The sequence below is a fragment of the Pleurodeles waltl genome, chromosome 8 (genome assembly GCF_031143425.1).
Source record: "Pleurodeles waltl isolate 20211129_DDA chromosome 8, aPleWal1.hap1.20221129, whole genome shotgun sequence".
Taxonomy (NCBI): domain Eukaryota; kingdom Metazoa; phylum Chordata; class Amphibia; order Caudata; family Salamandridae; genus Pleurodeles; species Pleurodeles waltl.
The window spans coordinates 111,992,382-112,017,334 of record NC_090447.1 but is presented as its reverse complement, the minus strand read 5'-3'; the positions used below and the strand labels follow the sequence as shown (position 1 = coordinate 112,017,334).

At 43.8% G+C, this 24,953-nt stretch overlaps 1 protein-coding gene across 11 annotated transcripts in view; it reads right to left on the bottom strand.

Moving 5' to 3' along the window:
• GDPD5 (glycerophosphodiester phosphodiesterase domain containing 5) overlaps nucleotides 1-24,953 on the bottom strand; it is a 699,403-nt gene that overhangs the window by 28,851 nt on the left and 645,599 nt on the right. For all 11 annotated transcript variants that reach the window (XM_069203861.1, XM_069203862.1, XM_069203858.1 and 8 more), the window contains 5 exons: nucleotides 20,887-20,969; nucleotides 15,081-15,231; nucleotides 12,646-12,867; nucleotides 6,978-7,135; nucleotides 6,151-6,298 (listed from right to left, as the gene is read on the bottom strand). In XM_069203861.1, coding sequence (XP_069059962.1) covers nucleotides 6,151-6,298; nucleotides 6,978-7,135; nucleotides 12,646-12,867; nucleotides 15,081-15,231; nucleotides 20,887-20,969 — 762 coding nt within the window. The remainder of the gene's footprint in view (nucleotides 1-6,150; nucleotides 6,299-6,977; nucleotides 7,136-12,645; nucleotides 12,868-15,080; nucleotides 15,232-20,886; nucleotides 20,970-24,953) is intronic.

Below are 24,953 nucleotides of genomic sequence, written 5' to 3'. Positions count from 1 at the left end.
TACAGACAAAGGGTCTAGAGACAAACACTGAGCCCAATGACTGTTTCCTGCTTACTCCATCACTGGAAGGCCATCGCTTCTGCTGCTCATACACTGAACGCAGACTGTACTTCTAAGATATACCCATAAGCTACTTCTCACTGCACCCCCATGTGAACAAGGGACACACTGGAAGATGCTCTTTCATGTATTTCAGGTATTTGATCCCATAAGCTTTGGAATTTGCTTCCCCTGGACATCAGCGCCCTAAACAATCAACCAAGCTTTTATACCCTCCCTGCAGCACAAGTTGTTTCTAGCGCCATGAAATAGGCAGGTAATAGTGTGCTGACAAATCGCAACTTATTAAATATACAAACAAAAAATAGCTTTATTAGCTGTAGGTGGACCTTGCAGCAGCAATCAACACGGTTAGTCTTCTTCAAGTTAAAACCATTAGGGCAAGAAGTGACAACGAACTCTCTAAACCCGCTTAACCTCTAAATTCCATAAGTGGTATGGGCAGCACTTTTTGATTGAGCGCTACACGGAGCCTTGCAATCCAAAGAATCAACTGCAGCAAGACAGATGAAGATGCAGGGAGAAGGCCAGTAGCTGGAAAAGACTGGACCAGAACAATAAAGATTTTTTTTTATTTTACTGATGCTGGAGACTGAAGGTTCTCCTTAATGATCAAGGGGTAGTTTTTTACAGGCTTTTGAGGGGGATATTAAGACAAGTCACACTGACAGTGAACTTCTACTGTATCAGGGAAGAGCAAAATACAAATCAACTGATGGGATGGTTTGTACATATTCAGCCTTCCTTTAAAATTGTGAGAAGACTCGGATGGGCGTGTGTTCAAGAAAAAGGACTCTGAATTTGATTCTGGTGACTAGTTGGTAGAAATCAGAGAATCTAAGGGTAGTTGAATGGCTGTGTCTGCTGTCTTTGTCGATTTAAAAAAAAAGAAATTACTCACAGTGTGAGTACTCCTTTTAAAGCGAGCCAAATCAACCACCCAAAACTTCCCTTGGAGATAATGTGTTGTGAGACCTGATGTGCTTTATGATGCTGTTACCCTGGAACTATTTTAATTGTTAATTAAGCCAAAAACGAAGCTGTTGAAGTGATCTGTATTGGCTTTGAGAATTATTGCTACCATGGTCAAACGATCAAGTCCAGTACAGGGAGTGCAGAATTATTAGGCAAGTTGTATTTTTGAGGATTAATTTTATTATTGAACAACAACCATGTTCTCAATGAACCCAAAAAACTCATTAATATCAAAACTGAATATTTTTGGAAGTAGTTTTTAGTTTGTTTTTAGTTTTAGCTATGTTAGGGGGATATCTGTGTGTGCAGGTGACTATCACTGTGCATAATTATTAGGCAACTTAACAAAAAAAAAATATACCCATTTCAATTATTTATCATTACCAGTGAAACCAATATAACATCTCAACATTCACAAATATACATTTCTGACATTCAAAAACAAAACAAAAACAAATCAGTGACCAATATAGCCACCTTTCTTTGCAAGGACACTCAAAAGCCTGCCATCCATGGATTCTGTCAGTGTTTTGATCTGTTCACCATCAACATTGCGTGCAGCAGCAACCACAGCCTCCCAGACACTGTTCAGAGAGGTGTACTGTTTTCCCTCCTTGTAAATCTCACATTTGATGATGGACCACAGGTTCTCAATGGGGTTCAAATCAGGTGAACAAGGAGGCCATGTCATTAGATTTCCTTCTTTTATACCCTTTCTTGCCAGCCACGCTGTGGAGTACTTGGACGCGTGTGATGGAGCATTGTCCTGCATGAAAATCATGTTTTTCTTGAAGGATGCAGACTTCTTCCTGTACCACTGCTTGAAGAAGGTGTCTTCCAGGAACTGGCAGTAGGACTGGGAGTTGAGCTTGACTCCATCCTCAACCCGAAAAGGCCCCACAAGCTCATCTTTGATGATACCAGCCCAAACCAGTACTCCACCTCCACCTTGCTGGCGTCTGAGTCGGACTGGAGCTCTCTGCCCTTTACCAATCCAGCCACGGGCCCATCCATCTGGCCCATCAAGACTCACTCTCATTTCATCAGTCCATAAAACCTTAGAAAAATCAGTCTTGAGATATTTCTTGGCCCAGTCTTGACGTTTCAGCTTGTGTGTCTTGTTCAGTGGTGGTCGTCTTTCAGCCTTTCTTACCTTGGCCATGTCTCTGAGTATTGCACACCTTGTGCTTTTGGGCACTCCAGTGATGTTGCAGCTCTGAAATATGGCCAAACTGGTGGCAAGTGGCATTGTGGCAGCTGCACGCTTGACTTTTCTCAGTTCATGGGCAGTTATTTTGCGCCTTGGTTTTTCCACACGCTTCTTGCGACCCTGTTGACTATTTTGAATGAAACGCTTGATTGTTCGATGATCACGCTTCAGAAGCTTTGCAATTTTAAGAGTGCTGCATCCCTCTGCAAGATATCTCACTATTTTTTACTTTTCTGAGCCTGTCAAGTCCTTCTTTTGACCCATTTTGCCAAAGGAAAGGAAGTTGCCTAATAATTATGCACACCTGATATAGGGTGTTGATGTCATTAGACCACACCCCTTCTCATTACAGAGATGCACATCACCTCATATGCTTAATTGGTAGTAGGCTTTCGAGCCTATACAGCTTGGAGTAAGACAACATGCATTAAAAAGGATGATGTGGTCAAAATACTAATTTGCCTAATAATTCTGCACTCCCTGTATAAGTGAGAAACTGAAGGCAATTGGGTGATCTTGGCTAGTATAAGGTGGTTGGTACAAGATCAGTTGACTGTTGTTGTATTATCGGTTTTTGGATAAAAGCACAAACCACATTTTTTCGGTTCTGCTTGGTTGGGATACAAAGGCCAGACACTGCTGAGCATAGACATATGTTGTATTCTGTACAAAGCACCACAATGGCAGTGGTTTCGACTGCCATGAATTCCCTCAAGTATGCTGATGGTCACTGGAGACATCTGTGAGCTGTGAGATGCTGGTTGTAGGCCTGACATCATTATGCAGCCAATAGATTGCAAAGAAGTGGGTTTAATCTAGGACCTCCTTGCCTGAAAAGACCTGTATGGACTCCACCTCAAATATTATCTTCCGATGCACAGTAAACAACCCCACAATCCTGAATATGACCAGCGGGTCAACATGACAGGGTCAAAATGTAGACTTGCCACAAAAGTTTAACAAAAACTTCTGGATCAATGTACAGACAGACATTCTTGTGTGCATGTTGCCCTGTAAAATCACTCACCACGTGTGTCAAACTAGGGAATTGATTCTTTTTTATTGTGTGCTTTTCTCAACAGTCACACTGTTGTTTTCACCAACGCAGAAAGTCGCCTCAGTGCCGCTCCATATGAATCCATATGGGTTGGATACACCGAGTCATTCTATCTTTGTGGCCAGATCCTTGTGTTTGTCTTGCTGATGTTGCATTCAATGTTCATATTTTCATATTTACCAAATCATTGTTGCATACACAATTATAAACGTGTTCTCTAAATATGTGAGTGTGGAACAATTGTCTTCTCCTATTTTGCTTAAATACCCGCGTTCCAGTTGGCAATGGGTCGCCCTTTTATCGTATACAGCCCCGAAACTTTAGGCTCTCTGGAAAATATCTTGGCATAAGGTCTTACGGGGGTAGCCATGTGCTCTATAAGATGATTGACTGGTCCCTGACCCATCTTTGCGAAAGTCCCTTCTCCTCTTGATATTCAATTCAATGAGGGCCATTTGGTATTCAGAAGGCACAAAAATATTTTCACATACAGTTTTCCATAGGATATAATATTCTTACCTTGAAGCAAAAAACAAAAGAAAAAAACGGTACTTGTAGCAATGCAAACTCATTTACTACCCATGCAGATGTCCCTTCACGTTGCTTTAATTGAGAATTCACAGATCATTCATAAGAGTACTCTTGGAAGTATACAGATGTCACATGTTCCCAGAGCACTCTTGGAAAGGTTGAGGAATTCCTTAAGTATGTCATTCTGTACCGATGTGAGGGTCTAAACCTGTACATGTAAAGGCAAGAGTGCAAACTTGCCAGTGCAATGAGTATGGAATTTTGCAGGTGTGGATACAGGGTGTAAATCTTCAGTTGCAGAGATGAAGGTGTAAATCAGTAATTTCAATGTCTGTATTCCTGCAAGTGCACGTAGAGGGAGTATCTGTGCAAACCTGACAGTTCAATGAATGTGAAATCCTGCAGGTGCAGAGACCGGGGGAAAGGGGTATCTCCAGGACCACAGAGATGAATGTGCAAACTTGCCTGTTCAATGAGTGTGTAATTCTACAAGTGTCGGGGTAAGGGGACTGTATCTCAACGACCGAGGGGATAGTGCAAACCTGCCAGTTCAATGAGCGTGTAATCCTGCACATGCAGAGGCAAGGGGTGTCTCCACGTCCGCAGAGATAATGGTGCAAACCTGCCAGTTGCATGAGTGTGTATTCTGGCAGGCACAGACATATGGTGTGGCTCTGCAGCTGCAGAGACAGGGGTGCAACCCTACCAGTGCAATGATGATAGAATCTTGTAGGTACAAGGTGTAAGTCTTCTGTTGCAGAGATGAGGGTGTAAACATGTGGTGGCAGAGATAAGGTTGTTAACATGTAGGTGCACACACCCTTGACAGAGAATGTTTGTGCTCCACAAACACAATATGAATCACAAAAAAGATGCCTTCCCAGACAGCTTCTAAGCTGAAAACAAGAGGATATTCAGTTGTTCAAGAATTACTGAATTATACAAGCATGCATTATCTTAAGAGATGTTTTCATAAATTCCACATAGTTCATCCTTGAAAAGAGTTCTAACGAATAACTACATAAAAACTGTACATTTGAAATGAATAGCTTTTTAGCTGCGGAAAATTTGCCCCCCTTGACGGATGTTATTGTGGTGCTTTACACAGAATTACTCACTGAAACATACTTTACACAAGTGGGAGAATAACTTATGATTCAATTAGATTCCTAAAGACTTTGAGATGGTGTAGCAAGAGGAGGGGACCAATCATCAAGGGTGGGGCAGAGTCTGGCTAGAGCATCCTCTTGGTAGCCCCAGCTAACTGTAAGTTCAGGTGCCCTTCTTCCTTTGCATGAGTAGCTGACCTATGTCAACCTCAATGGATTGAGGTGACTTCTAGATATACTCACCAAAATTGGGACGCCAATGTGATACCGTTCAAGGCACACCATTGCGCCTGTTGTCAGTCCCTGCTGTGTCTACTAAGGACGCTTCCCTGTCGGAACCTCCTGCTCACTCCATGTTATTGGAGGACAAATTGGACATCGTACTAGCAGCTATTGAACAAACTTGTACGTCTTTGGAAGCCATGATCGACAATGTGGCAGCAGATCTTACGGTGTTAAACACAGCCGGGCTGCAGAAACCTAAGTGCGCATGTGTGTTTGGCCGGCCAAACACAAATGTGCACTTAGGTGCACTCTCTCCTCCTCCCGCAAGCAAGCTTTCGTTTTATTTTTCATCTTCTAGCTCTTAGCCAGGCGGGGCGACGCTGCTATGCCATTGCGGAGCAGCCGTCTCTGGGTCCACAAGAGGTCTTACACAAACATACATCAAAGAGCTCTTTGTAAGTAACACTTGCAATGGAGAAAAAAAAAATCACAAGGCTGCTGAGCAATTAGATGAAAATTACACCATTAGCCAAGTCCTGGCTCACCATTCAACTGCATATTGCTTTGTGAGGCATGTTTGTTTTTTTAACACGGTCATCCTGGCCGAAAAAAGTCAGCATGCAACATGATGGTTAAAAAGCCAGGGCTAGGTGGAGGTGTCCCGTGTGCCATGGAACCACTTGGCAATTATGCTATACAATTTTACAAATTGGTCTCCATTCTGAAAACTCTGCCTATTTTCACATGGAAAACCAAACTTAAATTCTACTTACATATTTTGTGAGGGTGCACACTCATTTACTTCATGCATTCACTCATTCAAATACTGACAAAGCCCAGAGATGGCTTTTTAATAGCGCGAAGGTATAGGCAGAGAACAGGTAGTGGTAGCAGGATGAGTGTCCCACGGATCTGCCACACAACAAGGTCAGGCTGACCTTTGTGGCACTACTTCCATCAGTGTTCACCTAGGTGCCACTTACCATTATCCAGACCGGGTAGGACATCTTGCTGAGAATATCAGGCGCATCCGACGTCACAGACTGCACCCCTGTGCACCACAGCACCGAGAAAAGCCACGGCTCGTTCACGTTGTACAGATTAGTGCTTAGATTCCCTGAGGTGTATTTTCTGCCAAAATAAATCAATGTTAAACAAATATAATGAAGAAAAACTATGTATTACCTCCAAAGGCAAAATGTAAATGTAATTACAAAAATGAAATGTCATAGGCCAATATACCGCACTACACTCTGAACGCTGGAAGATGCTGAGAAATGTTGTTCTCAATAACAAAACTAAAAGCTCAGACGAACAAAGCTAAGCTGGAAGGAGCCATCTCCTGAAAGAATATGAATGCAGGCCTGCTCTCCCTTTCTTTCTCTTTCTATGGACTTCCATAGACCTCTAACATAGGAAAACCAATGGAAATGCACGGTAAAACAAAACAATTCTGACATTAACATGTGTACAAATGGGAGCGGGAGACTCTTTCCCTTTAAAAGGAAGAGACAGCCTAGGATCTTTAATACTAATCTGAAAAGTATGCAGAAGAGGATGGATTATGTGGCAAATCCACAATTATTGCGAAAATGTCGGGGCCACAGAATCACATCAATCCAGTGTCTCTGCTCATAAACCAAGAAAGCATTCATTTATTGCATAAAACAGGCACGAGGTAAGCAGGTTTATGGTTTTACTAGAAAAGAAACAAGCGCAGGCAGAATACTAACGAGAGAATGCGGAAAGCTCAGAGTTATCATTTAAGCACTTGTTACAATCAAATCCACATCACATCCAGTGTTCGTACCTGATGTCCTCGCTGCTGGCTTGTGTGTACCTCAGGTTCAATTCGGTAATCCCCCGCTCTTTTAAATGCTTGACATCCATCTTGGTACCCGTGGCTTGCTGTAAGCCTGGAGCTATCTCCCTCACCCACTGTCTTTCAGAGTCTGAGAGCCAGATGACCTGCAGGCACACAACAAAATCAATGATAGCAGGTCTTGTCCCTCGTTCTGTGATGTGGTCTAAGTCCTACCAACGACTTTTGTATATTTACACTTTTAGCAAAATAATCTCTTACAAGAAACTATACACATAATTGCATTGAAGATCGTTCTCCGACCAATCACAATTCATAAATATAACTTGTTGCTGATCACCTGTGAAAATTATAGGCCCTTCCGACACCCATCCTTGTGACCCAGACTGAGCAACAATGGCCTTAGCCAGTGATTCCTTGAGGACTCTCTGGTCAAAAATGTTCATAGTAAAGCAGCACTATGGGTCATCTTCTGCGAACAACCCCCAACCTGCCACTATTTAATGCACTATTCTGGAGGACAGCAAAACTAAAGACAGGATGAAAAGAGGAAAGGATCAAATACCCTCTACCTAAACAATACAGCATTCAAATAAATAGGTTCTTGGTACCAGCAACCTGCAGTGGAAAAACACATCACAACAAGCACAAAGATTCACTGCTGAGTTACACAACTAAATAAGGCAGAAAGAGGGAGGAAGGCTGGTTTCTGAGCAAAGTGGGAGCAGGTATAATCCCCTTTAAACCAGACTTCCAAGAACATAGCCCAATCAAACAGCTCAAAACACTTCGCTTACAACAGTGGACAACTATGAAATGGCCAAGCTGGGTGTTTCTTTTCAGCTACCTACAATTTCACCCTAAAGTCCTACGCATTCAAAATGAAATGGTTTAAAATAAGAAAAGGTTAACAAGTCCTTTTGATAGTGATGATGCCACATATATTGTTTACTGCTGCACAAGATAAATATTTACAAATAAAAAGAAATCTAAGAAATCACAAATGTATGCAATTCTATTCCACATCCATTTGGGTTTTATACATTAATATCCCTAATATCACCTGGCAGGGTGAATCAATTTATTGCAAATCTACAGAATCAATTTCCAAATTTATTTCTGGATGATCCACTGCATATGATCCCAGTATTAATGCTATCCACAGAGTCGTAGAGTTTTAACACATTTGCCCAAGAGATCATGACAAATGAGGCACAGCCTGGGGGAGGGGCTAAAATGATTCCCCTGAGATATCACCAGAATATCATCTTTGGGAGCAAGGCCTGGCTCAACATCCACATAGGTAGGTTTCTTGTACGTCCTATGCATCATAAACGGTCCTGTTCACTTATTTTCTTCTTGTATTTGCCATAGAATGGAAATTGGAACGGCAGCTTGGAGACTTCGCAAAGAGTCGGGATGGTTAGGAAGCCGGACAACATAAAGGGTTTTATATAACTCCTGACTTTTAACCTGGGTTTTGGACCTATAAAAGAACTCCATTGCTTCTAGGTTTAAATTTCACAGACCCACCAGGCCACAGTCATATAGTTTTAGTCTTCGTCTCAAGTAGCAATCGGCAGACCAAAGCTCTTCCACTTGAAGCAGCCATCATCAAGGCATCCGAAGCCTGCATCCAGGTGTGCGGTGCTGCTGCTCTGAGACTCTGGAACTCCCCCAAACACCAACAACTGTTGAATTCCAGTCCCCTTTTTTCCCCCTGATTCTACTCTCCATTGCTAGAAAATTGACTTAAACATCCACCTCTTTGTTATTACAGCTTAATATAACTACAGAGGTATCGCTGCTTCTCCTTTTCTCTATACTTCCAACTAACTAAACTACGGTTCCTTTCTCTCTTTAGTTTTGTTTTTGACTCTTCTACATAAAGGTCTCTGATGTCTTTGGAAGAGGAGACACTACATAAAAAACACTATATAAACAAATAAGCCCCACTGACTTCCTATAGGATTTACGGTCAGGACCATGAAGCAGGTAAGTACAAAGCCTTGCGCCCATTCACATACAATTTTCAAAACCCTACAGTGTTTCTTGAATCAAGCAATATTATTTTCTTTCATTCATTCAAAATATGTTGTTCTGGGCATTACGGCCTGAGGCAATGAACTAACTGTGCTGTAAGATGTAAGTCAAATGTTCGAGAACTGTATGGTGCTCCCTCGCCATAGCATTTCATGAGAGGAAACAACTGTGTCTTCATTCACTTTCATGAATTTCCTTGTTTTCACATTTATTTTTCTCACATGAGACTCAATTAAATTTATCTACTTTGTTACCTTTTTAGGAGTTTTCAATGAAGAAAGGCTATGTTTGGGCACATTAATTCTCCCTTAGACCACATGTCCTATGAAGGCCTCTGTGAGAAAATGGGTTGTTGGTTGAGTGGGGAGCACCCCTGCTCAAGCAACAGCCACAATCCCTGTCAGGATGAACCACTAAATTACCGTGTGATAGTATGGTACAAAAGCAGTCAGGCTTAACTCAGATGCAATGTGTAAAGTATTTATGAGGCACATTAACAGTAGTAAAATGAAAACACAACACAAGAAAAATCCCACATCAATTCGGAAAAATAGAGCAAACTTTAAGTCATTTGACAGCAAAACGATAAAAATCCAATCAGTAGAACTGGAGTCGTGGATTTTTAAAGTTTAAATTAAAATCTAGCGCCTAAAACATCAAAGCCCCAACCGTGGACATCTAGGAGCGCGGATGGATACAAGATGGTTGGAGCCTTTTATTTCCCTGAAGTTCTGGTCAGGAGGCCAGCCAACTAGCCCTTTGAGTCACTCTGTTAGTCCTGGGTTCAAGAAGAGACGCAGGGCTCAAAGAGCAGGGTAGGCTTTTCAGGGTTCAAGGTAGGCTTCAGGGTTCAGAGCAGCCCTACCAGGTCAGCAACACAGTCCTCTGAAGTACACAGCAGGCCACAGCTGCAGGCAGTACTCTGTGAATCCTCCACAGGTCAAGAAAGTGAACTGAAGAGTGGGTCTAAGGGTCCTATGTATACACCTGGTGCCTTCTGCAAAGTAGGAGATATTTCTAGATATCTTCCTTTGAAGTCCTTGAGTTTTCCTGCATCCAAACTGGCAGCAGTATACTGGCAACAAGTCCTTTGTGTGGGGGCAGGGCACATATTCAGGTGCAAGCGGGGTTGTGCACTGCTCCACCTTCCATCCTGCCAGTCCATACAGGCACACCTATAACCCCTCTAATGTGCATCTGTCTGGGACGAATACACCAGGTCCAACTACACCCAGCCTTATGACTTAGAGACAGACCTCAGGCACCAAACAGCTAAGGGCCATATGTACAAACACTTTTTCCCATAGACACAGAATGGGTAAAAACCTTTGCTACATCTGGCCCTAAGAGAGGAAAATGCCAACATTTTTAAAGTGGTACTTTCAAAATTACTACTTAAAATTCAACTTTAACATTCAAGAGGATTTTAAATTACACTTTCTCATATACCAAACATAAATGTTCACCTGTTCCAAAACAAACATCAGCACTTAGTAAATGCAATAAAGCAACTCATGTTATCCTATAGAGAGGTAAGCCTCACAATAGTGAGAAACAAATGTAGGCGTTTTTCGCTACCAGAACATGTAAAACGTAAAAGTACATGTCCAACCTTTTAATTACAGTGCCCGCTGCCCTATGGGCTAACTAGGGCCTACCTTAAGGGTAACGTATTTGTAATAAAAGGGGAGTTTACGGTTTGGCAACTAGGTTATTTTGCCAAGTCGAATTGCAGCTTAAAACTGCATTCAGGCGGCAGTGGTAGACATGGGCCATGTTTTAGGGGCTACTTAAGTGTGTGGCACAATAAGAGCTGCAGGCCCAATAGCAGTATTTAATTTACAGTTTCTGGGTACATGGTATGCCACTTTGCTAATGACTTATAAGTAAATTAAATATGCCAATTAAATGTAAGCCAATGTTACCACATTTTAGGTAGTGAGCACAAGCATGTTAGCAGAGCTAAAGTGCATGGAGCTTCAAGGCCAACAAAAACGAATTCCGCAAGAATAGGAGGCGTGAAGGCCAAAGGTTTGGAGGTGACTGCAGAGAGGGCCAAGTCCAAGAGCCTCAACCTCAGTCAACCTGCTCCAAACACTGTCCATCCTGTTGCATCAAAGACAACGTCATCTACCGTAATCACTACCTTCACTTGTCACACTACTGACTTAGCCTGGGCGTCCAAATTGCAAGGACTGAGATTTGAATATCTAACCAGTCAAATGATTGCCTTGGTTGATGTGATGGTGTCCAGGTCGTGATGTATAGTCTCTGCTGGAAGGTCTCCTGGGCAGAAGGGTGCGTCATCATGCACTGACCTACTGACGCGTTCTAAATTCAGTCATTGCCTATTTGCTTAATTATTATTCCTACATCGCTTTATTCTGTGCACGTCCCCCGTATTCTGGGCTGAAAGGTAAAACACTAATTGAAAGCACTCATACGTTTTCATGTCTACTTATCGACCATTGGGTCTGTCAACAGCATACACAATCAGTGGATGTCCTTGCAGCAAACCAAAGACATAAGCGTGGCTTGTAGCCAAGAGCTGCTCAAAAATGCATATATCAGGGATGCTCTACTTGCATAATAAATGTACTCTCACGTCTTGTTGTAATAAGGGAATTGGCTTTCAGCAAATCAAGTGCAGAGATTTGCATAACAGGCTGGCTATTATCTTTCACTAAGTGAAACTATGTCACACCCCAAAAGCAGAGTTAAAAAAAAAAAAAAAAAAGATCAGTAATAAAATAGGATAATGTGCCACGTTGAACAGGAAAAAGAAGTACACTGCTTAAGTGTCTCACAAACTATATGAATGACTTACGATGAGGGTTGCTGGCGGCAGCAGACATAATCAAGAATAAACAGGAGAAGGCCACAGAAATGTTACACACAATGAGGTGGTCTGTAGTGTGCCCTGTTATACCACCCAAAGGCTGATCTATGTTGTGTCCTCCTACCTTCTCTTTACATAACACTTGCCAGTTCAGAGGTCCCTGACTGCCTCCTAGACATTGACCTCATCAGGACAACGGATCTGAGCATCCCCATGAGATGGGCATGGGAGTGGCAGAGACAGATGTCTAGCCCACTCCCCGTCCTTCTGCTCATCCTGTGGGTTCTTGTTGCCTCACCGGTCAGCTTGACAGGTTTTGCACCACTGGTGTCTTCACAGACTGCCCATCTTATATGCCCAGGTCAATGCAAAGATGGCCACCTCCAGAAATCCCCTGCACTAGCCTTCTGCCCATAACAAGTAGGAGGATGGGGCCCTGCTCCAAATGAAAAAGGACAGAAAAGTAAAAAGAAGTTTCCTCGCTCCTTGTGTTCTAAGCCCATGCTGCTTCTCCATGCATCAGCTCACAGGAGTGGCTTGATTCCCAAGGAAAGATATAAACATTCAGAAAAGTCTAAATCTGCCCAAAAAGTAGATCATCTGCTCATTATAGGATCATGCTAATAGACTATTTGAAAAAGATAACTGATTTTTATAATCAATATATCAAGCATAAAAGCAACAAGACCATTGCCTCCTCTATCTGTTCCATCGTGTTGCTAACAAGCCTTGAATCAATCATTCATTCCTACCAAAGTGGTGCAAATAACTCACGAGACGCTGTGGAATCCGGGACCTCAAGATGGTCTGCAAGGTGACGTTGATGTAAGTGCCACGATAGGGATGCTCTGCTTGTGGCAACGGAACGTTCAACAGCAGCGCTGTGTTGTTGTCCATCGCTATCTGCAGCAGGTCGGTCAATTTGCAGAGAGACTGGTTCCCCGCTTCGATACGAGCAGTGTCGGAGAAGGAATGGGTGGTCCAGAAGGGGTTAGTCTGAAACAAGGAAGGCAGAGTTTACTGTGTGGCAACATGCCTCAGCACATAGCAGGCCAAGTACTAGCATCACATGATGGTCTGAAGACACTGATCCAATTTTTGAAAAACATAACTCAATATGAATTTACAATGACACAAAGAATTACGGACGGGCACTGTCAATAACAAACTTGTTTTACAGCAATAGTTTCCTACTTACTTTATAGACAAAGAGAGAAGCTGGAGTTGTCTATGATGCCACTTTAAATCCTGAGTTGACAGCTAGCCCTCTAAGGAATTAATGAATAGCCTATGCCTTAACACCCTAATCGCCCACAACAAACTATCCTCAAAACACACAAATATACTTTGTGTCCCGTCAACCTCCAAACTGCCCATCCTTCTAACGTCCACCTATTCATTTATAATACTTGATGTCATGTCATTCTCCATCACTAGGCTCAGTAGCCATCCCTGCCACCGAAACATACATGGCATGCAATTCACAGGCAAGCAGGTTGTAGTAGTGTACTAAGTGCACATCCTATATAGTCTCAGTAGATAAGTGATATATAGAGTCTGGTATATTCAAGAAAATTCCAGGGATGGTGCTGAATGTTTACCAATGCCATACTACCCAAGTCAGTACCATGTACTCAACACAGTACATATAGAACAATAATCAAGGCAGAACCAAAGCACTCAGTATAGTTCCAATGTAGTAAAATTAATAGTGATAAAGTCACAAAAATTACAGTCTGATCCAGTCTCTTTGATTGATGAATGCCATTTTCTTCTTATACATTCGATTACTATCACCAGTTTCAATCAGGTAAAACCAGTCCTTCATATGTCGAATAGCTGATCGACAGCCAACACATGTTTCGTCAAGACGTGACTTTTTCAAGGCAACCAGTAGCCAAATTAACTGCGGCAGACAGCATAATAGAAGCATCCACATCAAAGTCGCTGCTCACATGACAAAGTTCTTTGGAATGCGCTTCAGTGGTGAAATACCCAGATGACCACTCATTATTAATCCAAGGAAGCAAGTTGTGACAAGCATCCCAAGCCTTAATACAGGATAATTGAAATGTGACCGAGGACCATGACACATCGTAATCCATGTAGCCGCGTCGCAGGAGCTATTTGACATATGAAGGACTGGTTTTACGTGATTAAAACTGGTGATACTAATCTAATATATAAGAAGAAAATGGCATTCATCAATTAAAGAGACTGGATCCTACATGGCATGCCGCACTCCCTCATGTCTCTGGGTCTTTCCTACTCAGCCTGAGGGCCGTGCACTCCATTTTCTCCATGAGAGACGCCACCAACCTAGAAAGAAATCCACCAACATTTGTGGACCTATGGGTGAGGGGTTAGGTCATGGCACCTGCGCTTTCACACACCTTGTCCTTCCAATCAAGGGTAGCATGGAGAGGTGGTGGAATATTGTCACCAATACCTCATTTGGGTGTTTGGGGGCCTGGTGGTGGTGGAGTTCTGGTGTCCACCACAGCAGTCTTCGGAATCATATTTCAGGTTCTGTTCCACATGTCTTACAGAACTTGTTTTCCATTGTTCCTACATCGGAGCAGCAAAGAATCTGGTTTATTGCTAATTTCTTCCAATAGACATATAGTTGTTCTAGGTAATTGTGTTTGAACAAACTGTTATATATCTCTAGAGGGCAGAATGTTCTATTAAATAAAACACAGGCCTCACGGAGCCTGAGGGGACTGAAATCCCCTCGGGCTTCCTGGAGCCTTTGATCATAGCTGTTGCTGTGAGATAAACATTGGAATGTTGGCGCTCCGGCCTTCTACCAGGCATTAGAGGCCCGGAGCCCGCCATAGTTTTTAATGGAGCTCCCAACATTCCAATGTTTTAATACTCATTATGTCACACTAAAACATCGAAGTCCCCCTATCTGGCAATTACATTTGAGTGTGCCTGCCTGAACCTTGCAAAAACCCATTCACTTAAAAAATTAAAAAAAATTACTTCTTTAATGGAAATGCTATCCTCAGTAGATGTAAAATTAAAATACATCATATTTTGCAAAGGAGTGAAACTTATGGCATTAGCATTTTTTGATTTGCACTGTTGGGTTGGTACACGATGGTCAAGCAGGAAACCGTACTGCTTTAGAGATTGCAATCTGTCACAACCACAGGTTTGGAAGCCCCATTTACAGGAGGTGTCATGCAGGTGGAACAGCATACTTTGAGGAACCATGTCCCAGCGTTCAGCCTCTCCAGCTCTGTCCAGTTGAACATGGAGGGATGCTCCCGAGCCAGCTGTGGAAACACCTCCTCGACATTGGTTGTCCGCTTCAGTGTTCTGTCGTGCATCAAAAACGGCACGCCGTCATAACTGCAAAGGATTCAACAAGTGGGATTAGTCTCCAAGATGTGATACAGAGATCTCACAAGCCCACTACCAGCAACCAACCATCAAGTTGCAAGTATGTCGCCGACATGCAGCTCACACGCCACAAGCATGTCCCCAAAATGGCAGCTTTAATTATATAAAGGGTGGGTCCCATAACCCATATCTATCTATCTACATATACGCACACACAGGTTACAAGATTAATTCTAATACCATCAATGCCCTGTGCCAAGAATATGAAACCGTAAAATGTTCATTAGCTACTTCAATATTTCATCCCACAATTTATTTCAGAAAATATGCAATTATACATTTGCATCTATTTTACATTCTCTGTGTCCTTTCATATTTATGAAGAAAAGCAATACATCCCTGTATTTTTAACGTGATTTGTCCAATTTGCTAGAGAAGGATTCTTTCTGGTTTGGAGAATACACATTTTGCCTTCCTAATTGGCTGGCCAAAGTCGCTTTATAGTGAGTCGTGTTTGGCCACCACAAGAACTGGCAATGCGTTTTGGCCCATATGCAATTTCTGGACATCCTCAGGACAAATGTTAACAAGGACCTGGCATGGGAAGATATTATTTCTTAAATGTAAAGTTTCACAGTTCCTCTAACGGACCTTTGAATTTTGTAACACAAGTTGATGATTCAAACCCAGAAAATTGTCCTAGCAAAAATCACTTGTAATACAGCATCAAGTTCACTATTTATTGGAAGCCACAGAGTTAAAAAATAAAACACAAAAGAGGAATTGGTCTCCAGTCAGCTGCCCCAATGCCCAGCATGCCGCCGGCACACCACCAACCTTATTCACAATTTCTTTGTAAGGGTTATGGATAGGGCCAATATTTTTCATCTATCCATAAACAATGTTTGTGCTGTGAACATGAGCATCTTAAAAGTATTTCAAACAGTACTACCCTTGGCCAACAGCACCAGAACATACTAATTTATGTTCTGAACTCATTCTGAAAATATAATTTTGAGCAGCTCCCTTCAGATGACTACATATGGAATTCTACATTGCTCCAGTCGTGTATATATAATTTGTGCTGGTTAAATGCGAAGTAGCAGCTGTTTAAGTTAACACATTTGACATTACAGCAAATGATGTAACAGTCAGTCTCCCTTTTTGTATAACAGGCAGGAAATTAAGTGCTGTGCGCTTCGTGTGGCCTCGTGCTGAATGTCACATTCAAACACAAAGAGGCGCATTTCCATACAGGCGACCTTCTGTTCCGCATCAAGAAAAATGTGACAAATTGCCAATTTATTTCAGATTCCTGTGTGTCCTCCCCTCCTGGTCGCCTTGAGCTCAGATGAAGAATGCACAGCAGGGGTTCCATGGAGCGCCCTTCTGAAGGTCACATGCAAGGGTGAAGGATGCTCCTTATCTTCCAGGGTTCTGCACCAACCTCAGCGTTTGTATGACAAGGTGCTCGCGTGTTGCAGTCTAATCCGTTTGAAAATAGCAAACTTGGTATAACTTTTAAATAAATTCGGCTACTATCAGAAAAAAATAATGTTTTATACAGAGAAATGCCGATTGAGACGAGCAATACCCGGATATATCTATTTATTGTAACTATTCTGATGTGCAATGCCTAAGAGTTTTTGGAGAACTGTCATATGCTCAAAGGTCTGCCTGATTATAGTATAAAGGAAGAGGTCAAAAGACCACAACAATCATGAATCAGTATTTCTGTAGTCGTATTGCCATTTCAGAATTACCATTTGATGCAATCATTAGTACAGTGGCACACACTAGATAGAGCAGAGTTATCACTAACAAGGGAAGCTGCTTAATTTGTGCCGGTGTTTGCAGGTAGTGGGTACCCACACTCAGTTTTTGTGGCCCAGAACTTGTTTCCCATTGTTTTAACTGAGAGGAAAAGAGAAAGAGGTAGAAAGGGGGACAGGGAATGAGAAAGGGAGATGGGAGATACAGGGGTGAAAAATAACCTGCAAGACTGACAAAAACAAACAGAATTTGTAAGAGCCGAAGAAAGATGCAGCCTTGGTATTCAGTAACCGCGGCATTCCTCAGCACCAGCAGGTGGCGCTTAAACACTATTAAAATTCAGCACTGATGAATCAAATCAAATCATTAACATTTATAAAGCGCGCTACTCACCCGTGCGGGTCTCAAGGCGCTAGGGGGGAAAGGGGGGGTTATCGCTGCTCGAACAGCCAAGTCTTTAGGAGTCTCCGGAAAGCGGAGTGGTCCTGGGTGGTCCTGAGGCTGGTGGGGAGGGAGTTCCAGGTCTTGGCCGCCAGGAAGGAGAAAGATCTCCCACCCGCCGTGGAGCGGCGGGTGCGAGGGACGGCAGCAAGTGCGAGGCCAGCGGAGCGGAGGGGGCGGGTGGGGACGTAGAAGCTGAGGCGTCTGTTGAGGTATTCCGGTCCCTTGTTGTGGAGGGCTTTGTGTGCGTGGGTGAGAAGACGGAAGGTGATCCTTTTGCTGACTGGGAGCCAATGCAGGTGTCTCAGGTGTGCGGAGATGTGGCTGTTGCGGGGTACGTCGAGGATGAGGCGGGCCGAGGCGTTTTGGATGCGTTGCAGGCGGTTTTGGAGTTTGGCGGTGGTCCCGGCGTAGAGGGTGTTGCCGTAGTCCAGGCGACTCGTGACAAGGGCGTGGGTCACGGTTTTTCTGGTGTCGGCGGGGATCCAGCGGAAGATCTTGCGGAGCATGCGGAGAGTGAAGAAGCAGGCGGAGGACACGGCGTTGACTTGCTTGGTCATGGTGAGAAGAGGGTCCAAGATGAAGCCGAGGTTGCGGGCGTGGTCTGCGGGGGTCGGTGCGGTGCCGAGGGCCGTGGGCCACCAGGAGTCGTCCCAGGCGGACGGGGTGTTGCCGAGGATGAGGACTTCCATTTTTTCAGAGTTCAGCTTTAGGCGGCTGAGCCTCATCCAATCTGCGACGTCCTTCATACCCTCTTGTAGGTTGGTCTTGGCGCTGGCGGGGTCCTTGGTGAGGGAGAGTACAAGTTGGGTGTCGTCGGCGTAGGAGGTGATGATGATGTCGTGCTTGCGTACGATGTCGGCGAGGGGGCTCATGTAGACATTGAAGAGTGTCGGGCTGAGCGATGAGCCTTGAGGTACGCCGCAGATGATCTTGGTGGGTTCTGAGCGAAACGGAGGGAGGTAAACTCTTTGGGAGCGGTTAGCGAGGAAGGAGGCGATCCAGTCCAGGGCCTGGCCTTGGATCCCGGTGGAGCGTAGGCGGGTGATTAGGGTGCGGTGACAGACGGTGTCAAAGGCAGCCGAGAGGTCGAGGAGAATGAGGGCGACTGTTTCACCGTTGTCCATCAGGGTTCTGATGTCGTCTGTGACTGAGATGAGGGCGGTTTCCGTGCTGTGGTTGGTTCGGAATCCGGTTTGTGAAGGGTCGAGCAGGTTGTTGTCTTCCAGGAAGGTGGTCAGCTGTTTGTTGACGGTCTTTTCTATTACCTTGGCTGGGAAAGGTAGAAGAGAGATGGGGCGGAAGTTTTTCAGGTCGCTTGGGTCAGCCGTAGGTTTCTTTAGTAGGGCGTTGACTTCAGCGTGCTTCCAGCATTCGGGGAAGGTAGCAGAAGAGAAAGAAGAGTTGATGACGGTCTGGAGGTGCGGGGCGATGATGTCGTCGGCTTTGTTAAAGATGAAGTGCGGGCAGGGGTCCGAAGGGGCGCCGGAGTGGATAGAGTTCATGATGGATTTGGTTTCTTCCGTGTTGATGTGGGTCCAGTTGTTGAGGGTGATGTCCGGGGAAGTGGGTTCAGTGGTGTATGGTTGGGTCTGAAGAGCAGAGTAACAAAAACATTGAAGAAAAGGCGTCCAAAAACGCTTCACTAACAGTAGTATACACCATTATAAACTAATCACTCAACAATTACATGAAGGTTCATATCCCAACATGGGGGAGAACACCAAGCACCATCCTGAGGCACCATTATACAATACAAGAAGCCTGTAACTATGCATGTATGGATTTCTAAAGTTTTCATACTGGTTTCCAACAAGCAGACAAACTCTTGGTAGAATGGTTTGGAACAAACCACAGAAAGACAACTAACGTAAGATAGAGTGGAATTTAGAAGTTCACAGAGTCCTATAAAATTACAAAATAATTGTGTAGGGGTCAAATCTGGCACATATTCAGAATCATCTAAAATCAAGTTCAGGTTTACAGTGCAATGTAACCTGGTACAGCAAACGGAAGCCAGGTGAAGTGTACCTCATGGAAACTCAATGAGTCGATAATCAATGTCGTGTCCATCCAACATAGTAGGGACAACAGATGAAACGAGTTAACAACTTGTTAAATAAAGGCAGAAAATTGAGAGCCTAGCTCAACTATAATGGAAGAATTTCATTCAAATGTACCATGTGAAAACAATTTACACAGTAACAAAATAAAGTACTGTCAGTCAATATTGTTAAAGTAACAATATTGCACTAAAAGTGAAACAAAAATTTGCTGGCATCATTATTCTTGTGGTTTAAGCATTTAAACTGAAACAAGTACATTTCCAGCACCGAGAGACGATATACCATTAGGTACACTATTGGTTCTTGGGATTCTTCTTTGCGGTCTTTGTCAAGACATTATGGGCCTGATTCTAACTTTGGAGGACGGTGTTAAACCGTCCCAAAAGTGGCGGATATACCACCTACCGTATTACGAGTTCCATAGGATATAATGGACTCGTAATACGGTAGGTGGTAAATCCGCCACTTTTGGGACGGTTTAACACCGTCCTCCAAAGTTAGAATCAGGCCCTATATGTTTCGGCCTAAAAGAATACTGATGGGCCATCTTCAGAAAAATTTAGTACCAAAAGTACACCTCACTAAGCACCACTCCTACAGTGTGGACAACCAATTGATACTCGTATGGTTGTTAGTAAAAATAATTATTTAATGCTTCCATCAATTCAAACCATTATCGTATTCCATGGGTACCCCTGCTTTTAACAGATGCAGAGTTGAAGACTTTGATTATGTCAAGGTTGTTTCAAAACTGCTGTTTGGACTGATAAAATGCCCCACCTCATAAAACGTTTGAGTAGTTAAATTTAGTGATCTTACTAGAGTTGTTTTCAATGTAATGATTTCATAAATGAACTTAGGCTTCTAATGACACTTTCTCCTGTTTTCATGGAACCCATTGGCTGTCCTATACTGGGCCACACTCAGCCGCAGGTGTGAAACTAATATAGCTGGGATAGACTTGACTCCTAATGAGGATCTCTAATCCTCGGTCATTTTCTTTCTATTGCGATGACATCAGCATATTTTTGCACCGGGGTAGGCGACTTTAAATCATATTAACGCTGCTCTAGGTTGAACGAAACCTAAATGGGTGTATGTTAAACAAACATTTATGTGTGAATTTATTTAGAGCTTTTTCATGACAGAGCATAAGAATTGATGCCAAAAGACAGCGAATTGTCTGCATAAATGATCGCCAACTGCTCCGAATCCTCCCTCATGTCCAATAAATATAAATTAATGGTCTTGCACATTGCCTATACCATAGGCCACCAATTTCCAAAAGACTAAGCATTGTACAAGAGTGGGAACAGGAGAAGCAGAGTTGACAACCGACGAAGATTAAACCCATTAAATTGGCTTCTAGGCACTCAAGACTTGCCTTATCATCACGTCTGCCTGTATGCCATAGACCTTCTGCTCCACGGCTCTTTGGAAGGACATCAACGTGTGCTCTGGTGCAAGCTAAAACAGAGAAGCAAACAATTAACGATATGATCACCTCAAATGGTCCTGTGCAAATGATCCTCATGAAGTTTATTCATCTAGAGGAAACACTTGTGGAAGGGAGACCTTTGGGCATTTCTTCCTTTTCATCAGTGATAATGGAAGAAGTTTTAGAAAACATGGTCTAGGAGGTCGCTGTTTATATTTAATGCAGCAGCCAGTACTGGGCCGGACCACAAAATATCCATCCCTTGAATTTTGTAGCATCTTTCTCAGCAAAAGGTAGGACTTTCACCCAAGAACCAGTTCCATGATACAACAACAAAGATAGAAACACTGCCCGTCTAATCCTGGCTTCCATTTTCAATTTGAACTTGTATTCATAACATTAATCGCAAAACTCCAGGCTTCAGTGAACTGTAAATCAATAGCCCCTACGATATGCATGTCTCTTAATATTCTGCCACATATAGATTTGGAGATGGATATTAAAAGCTGCCACTACACTGCATGTTCTTGGGATGCAATGAATTGTGAGCCATCTCCTTTGGCTATGGACACTTTCTACCCCACATCCGTTCTGAGCTGAGATGTGTATAAGCAATGGCCTGACTACTTCTCTGAGGTATGCATATAAACAGATACTCTATTTCATTGTTCCACATTGCGTGCTAACATTGATTTCAATTTTCTATAGGAGTAAAATCCCTACTTGGGCCTGGCCATGAGAAAGCTTAAGCTCTCTCACCAGTATCATGTAATTAAAAAAATAGAAATACATCCACATATACGTAGAGAGAGGCTTTGGATCAGACCTATTCATCCATTGGTGGGTTCAACTGTCTTTCACAAATTACCAGTCGTGGCTGGCGATTGAGAAAAGTGGCGGGGGTAATAAAACAAAAAATTTTTTAAAAACGTACCTGAACTTTGCGACCGCACTGCCGCCCTCCAGGCACCCAGCCTGCCCTGCGGCCAATCATGATGCTGCTCAAAGCAGCGTTATGATTGGGTGGAGCTCCCTGGCTGGGCGCTCCAACGCAGACTGGGAGCCTGGGCTTGCTCACTCGAAACCGGCAACACAGTGCCGGGTTGGAGAGAGCCCTTGTGCGCCTGTGTGTTTGGCCGGCCCAAGACAGCCGGCCAAACATACAATGCGCACTGAGGGGAGTGGTCTGTGCACTACCCTCAGTGCTCGTCACACCCATAGCGCCGTCCCCTTTACAAATAAAGCGATAATAAACATTGTTTATTATAGTTTTATTTTTAAAGGTTTGCAGCTCCTTTTGCTGGCGAGGGGGGGCGCTTCTCCACCATAGCGGAGGAGCTGCCCCTGCAAATTACTGTGCACCACAACATAAAGCATGGGGAGTTAATCAGCCCACTTTAGCCACCGGTTCACGTGCACCGTGCATTTTTCTGATCACCTGTGCACATCCACCTACAAAGAAGTGTACCTCATTTCCAGGAAGGATAATACTTTACCAAAGCCTTTTCACTTTCTATACTTTATCATGTTTAATTCTATTACTCACTAAGCCATGCTTTGCCTAGGTATGGTCATGCTCCATCATGCATGATCCAGGTTTTGCCACACTTTCTTGAGTTAGCTCACCTTGGCTACCTGCAATTATGTTTCCTCAACAGACACGACCTCTACGGATTGTGGCTTGTACATTATCTTTATAACCTTATCATCTGGGCACCTTGCAGCCTAGAATGCCATGTTTGTTCCAGCTTGGATACTCTAATCTCGGTGATCTATAGTCTCTGGCGCCCTGTGGCACAATGTTCTTGGTAACTGTACCAAGCTGCTCATGTAATAGATTGTTTCAGGCTTTCACACGCGTACAGTGCTCAGACATACCCTATTTCATGGTAAAGAACAAACATAAATGAAAAGGAGTAATAGCTAGCCCTGTGATGGAGAAGTGGTCTGATCAGGAGAACAGCATGCATTTCACTGAGTCTCTCATTATCTACAGTGAACAGTTATGTTAACCGGGGTAGGGAATTCATGCAGACACAGGTGAGCGAAGTAGTGTTGTGTTACCACCAAAGACCTTAATGGAGATACTGTGCAGGGAAAAATATGTATTCAGCCCCATAAAGACGTAAAGGTATGGCAGTACATTAATCACCATAGTTCCTAGGTTCACTGCTCAAGCTCTGTGGACTGTCCCATTCCTTTAAAAGAAAGAACCACAGATAGTAGAATCCACTAAGAATGTGACGTATCAAGGGTTTTGCCCACTCTGTGTTTACGTGTAAATGTGTTGGTACCCATGCCCCAACATTTCACAGCCTAGAACCGGAATTAGATGATTACTCGTGAGTGGGGGAGGGGGCGCCGATTCAATTCCTGGAAATACTGTCACATTTGCCAGGCCTGGCCCTCATCTGCAGCTCATGCACTACACAAGTAACTTTTCGGAAGGACAGGAGGGGGGCTAATAACATTTCCAACCTTGAAGCCAGTCAATCTCAGGATGAAGAGGCAAGCAGCCAGGTGTCGAGGTATTACTCCGGCAGCCCAGGAATAAGGGGGTTCCATCGCAGGGCATTCATATGGCCGTCCACTAAGATGTGCTCAGACGACTCGGGGAGGAAAAATGAATGTCAAAGAAGGTAAACAGCGAGCGGGAATGGGAATGACGTTTGAAACTGTACTGAAAAAGGTCTGGTCCCGTGCCGTGGAAGGCACCAAACCTCAGCCATCAAAATTCAAAGACGGACCATTTGGTGATGTAAGCCAAGGGAGCTTTATGAGATGAAGTCAGAAATATGAGCCTGGTCGATCAGGCCAAGGGAGTATTGGAAGTCCAGTTCTGAATGTTCTGGGGGGCAGACAGTAAAGATTTAGGGAGCTCAGGGTATCACTCGTCACCATAGGGAAGGTGGGGCAGGATTCCGAGTCAAATCACAATTCTGCGGCTAGGTGGGGGAAGGATCCTGCTAAGAGGCTTCAGGAGGAAGAAACAAGGATGTGGAGGGGGGGTGGGAGGGCAGTGTATAAACCATCTGATTTCAGGTTCCATTTTGTGTCACTTAACGTGAGGATGCAGAACGCTTAAAGGTCAGCTGTCCCGGGCTAACGCACAATGACCAAAAGGCGTCGAGAAATGAGGAAATCCCAAGTACGTGTGACACACGGCTGCTTTACCTGACATGGTTTCATAAGTCGATATCAATATAGAGTCAAATCCTTAGAGCTCATAAATGATTGGTAGCATGTGCAGGAATGTGGTACGCTGCTTAAGCGCTGATTGGCTACGTATCTTCAGCAAGACGTACTGAAATGCACAAAAACCTACGTAAGATGTTGTTTGAGGAGATAAGAGCAGGGCGCCCCGGCGCTCCACGCTGTTGTGGATAAAGTTTTCTTTGGAATCTAACCGCATATTTGCCTAATTGATTTTAGGCGTGGACAGCAGCATGTCAAACAGTAAGCGGACATTCTGCACATTCCTATCAGGACAGAAGGCTCTCAAAGTTCAAAGGACCACCAGGTCAAGGGACATACTTATGGGGGAACCCAAATATTAGGTACCTCGGTTCCACCTGTGTTAGGTTATACGACACCGATGACGACCCAACGTGAAATGGAACAGATAGGGTCTTTTCCTAAGTCACCGTGAAACGTGGCGCTCAGCACAGGCAAAGAATGAAATATAAAGTGTAAATGGAAGAAGCCAGGGAGTCAAAGAGGCCCTAACAAGAGCCGGGCTCACGGCCCAGCCCTGCAGACCACCACGGTGAAGTTGAGGAACGCAAGCCGGGTTAAAACTGTCTGATATCAAGTAACAAGGGGGGGCTGCACTTCAGAACAGCAGCATCTCCTGGACACCCAATCCATGGAGTCTGGCAAAACGATGGGGTGGCAACAGTGGCCGAAGGGTTCAGACGCGTGGAGGAACCTCCGTCCCCCAATCCAGTGCTCCCTGAAGGCCATTAGGGACCACCACCAAACCACTACATCTGATTCCACGATACAGGATCAAC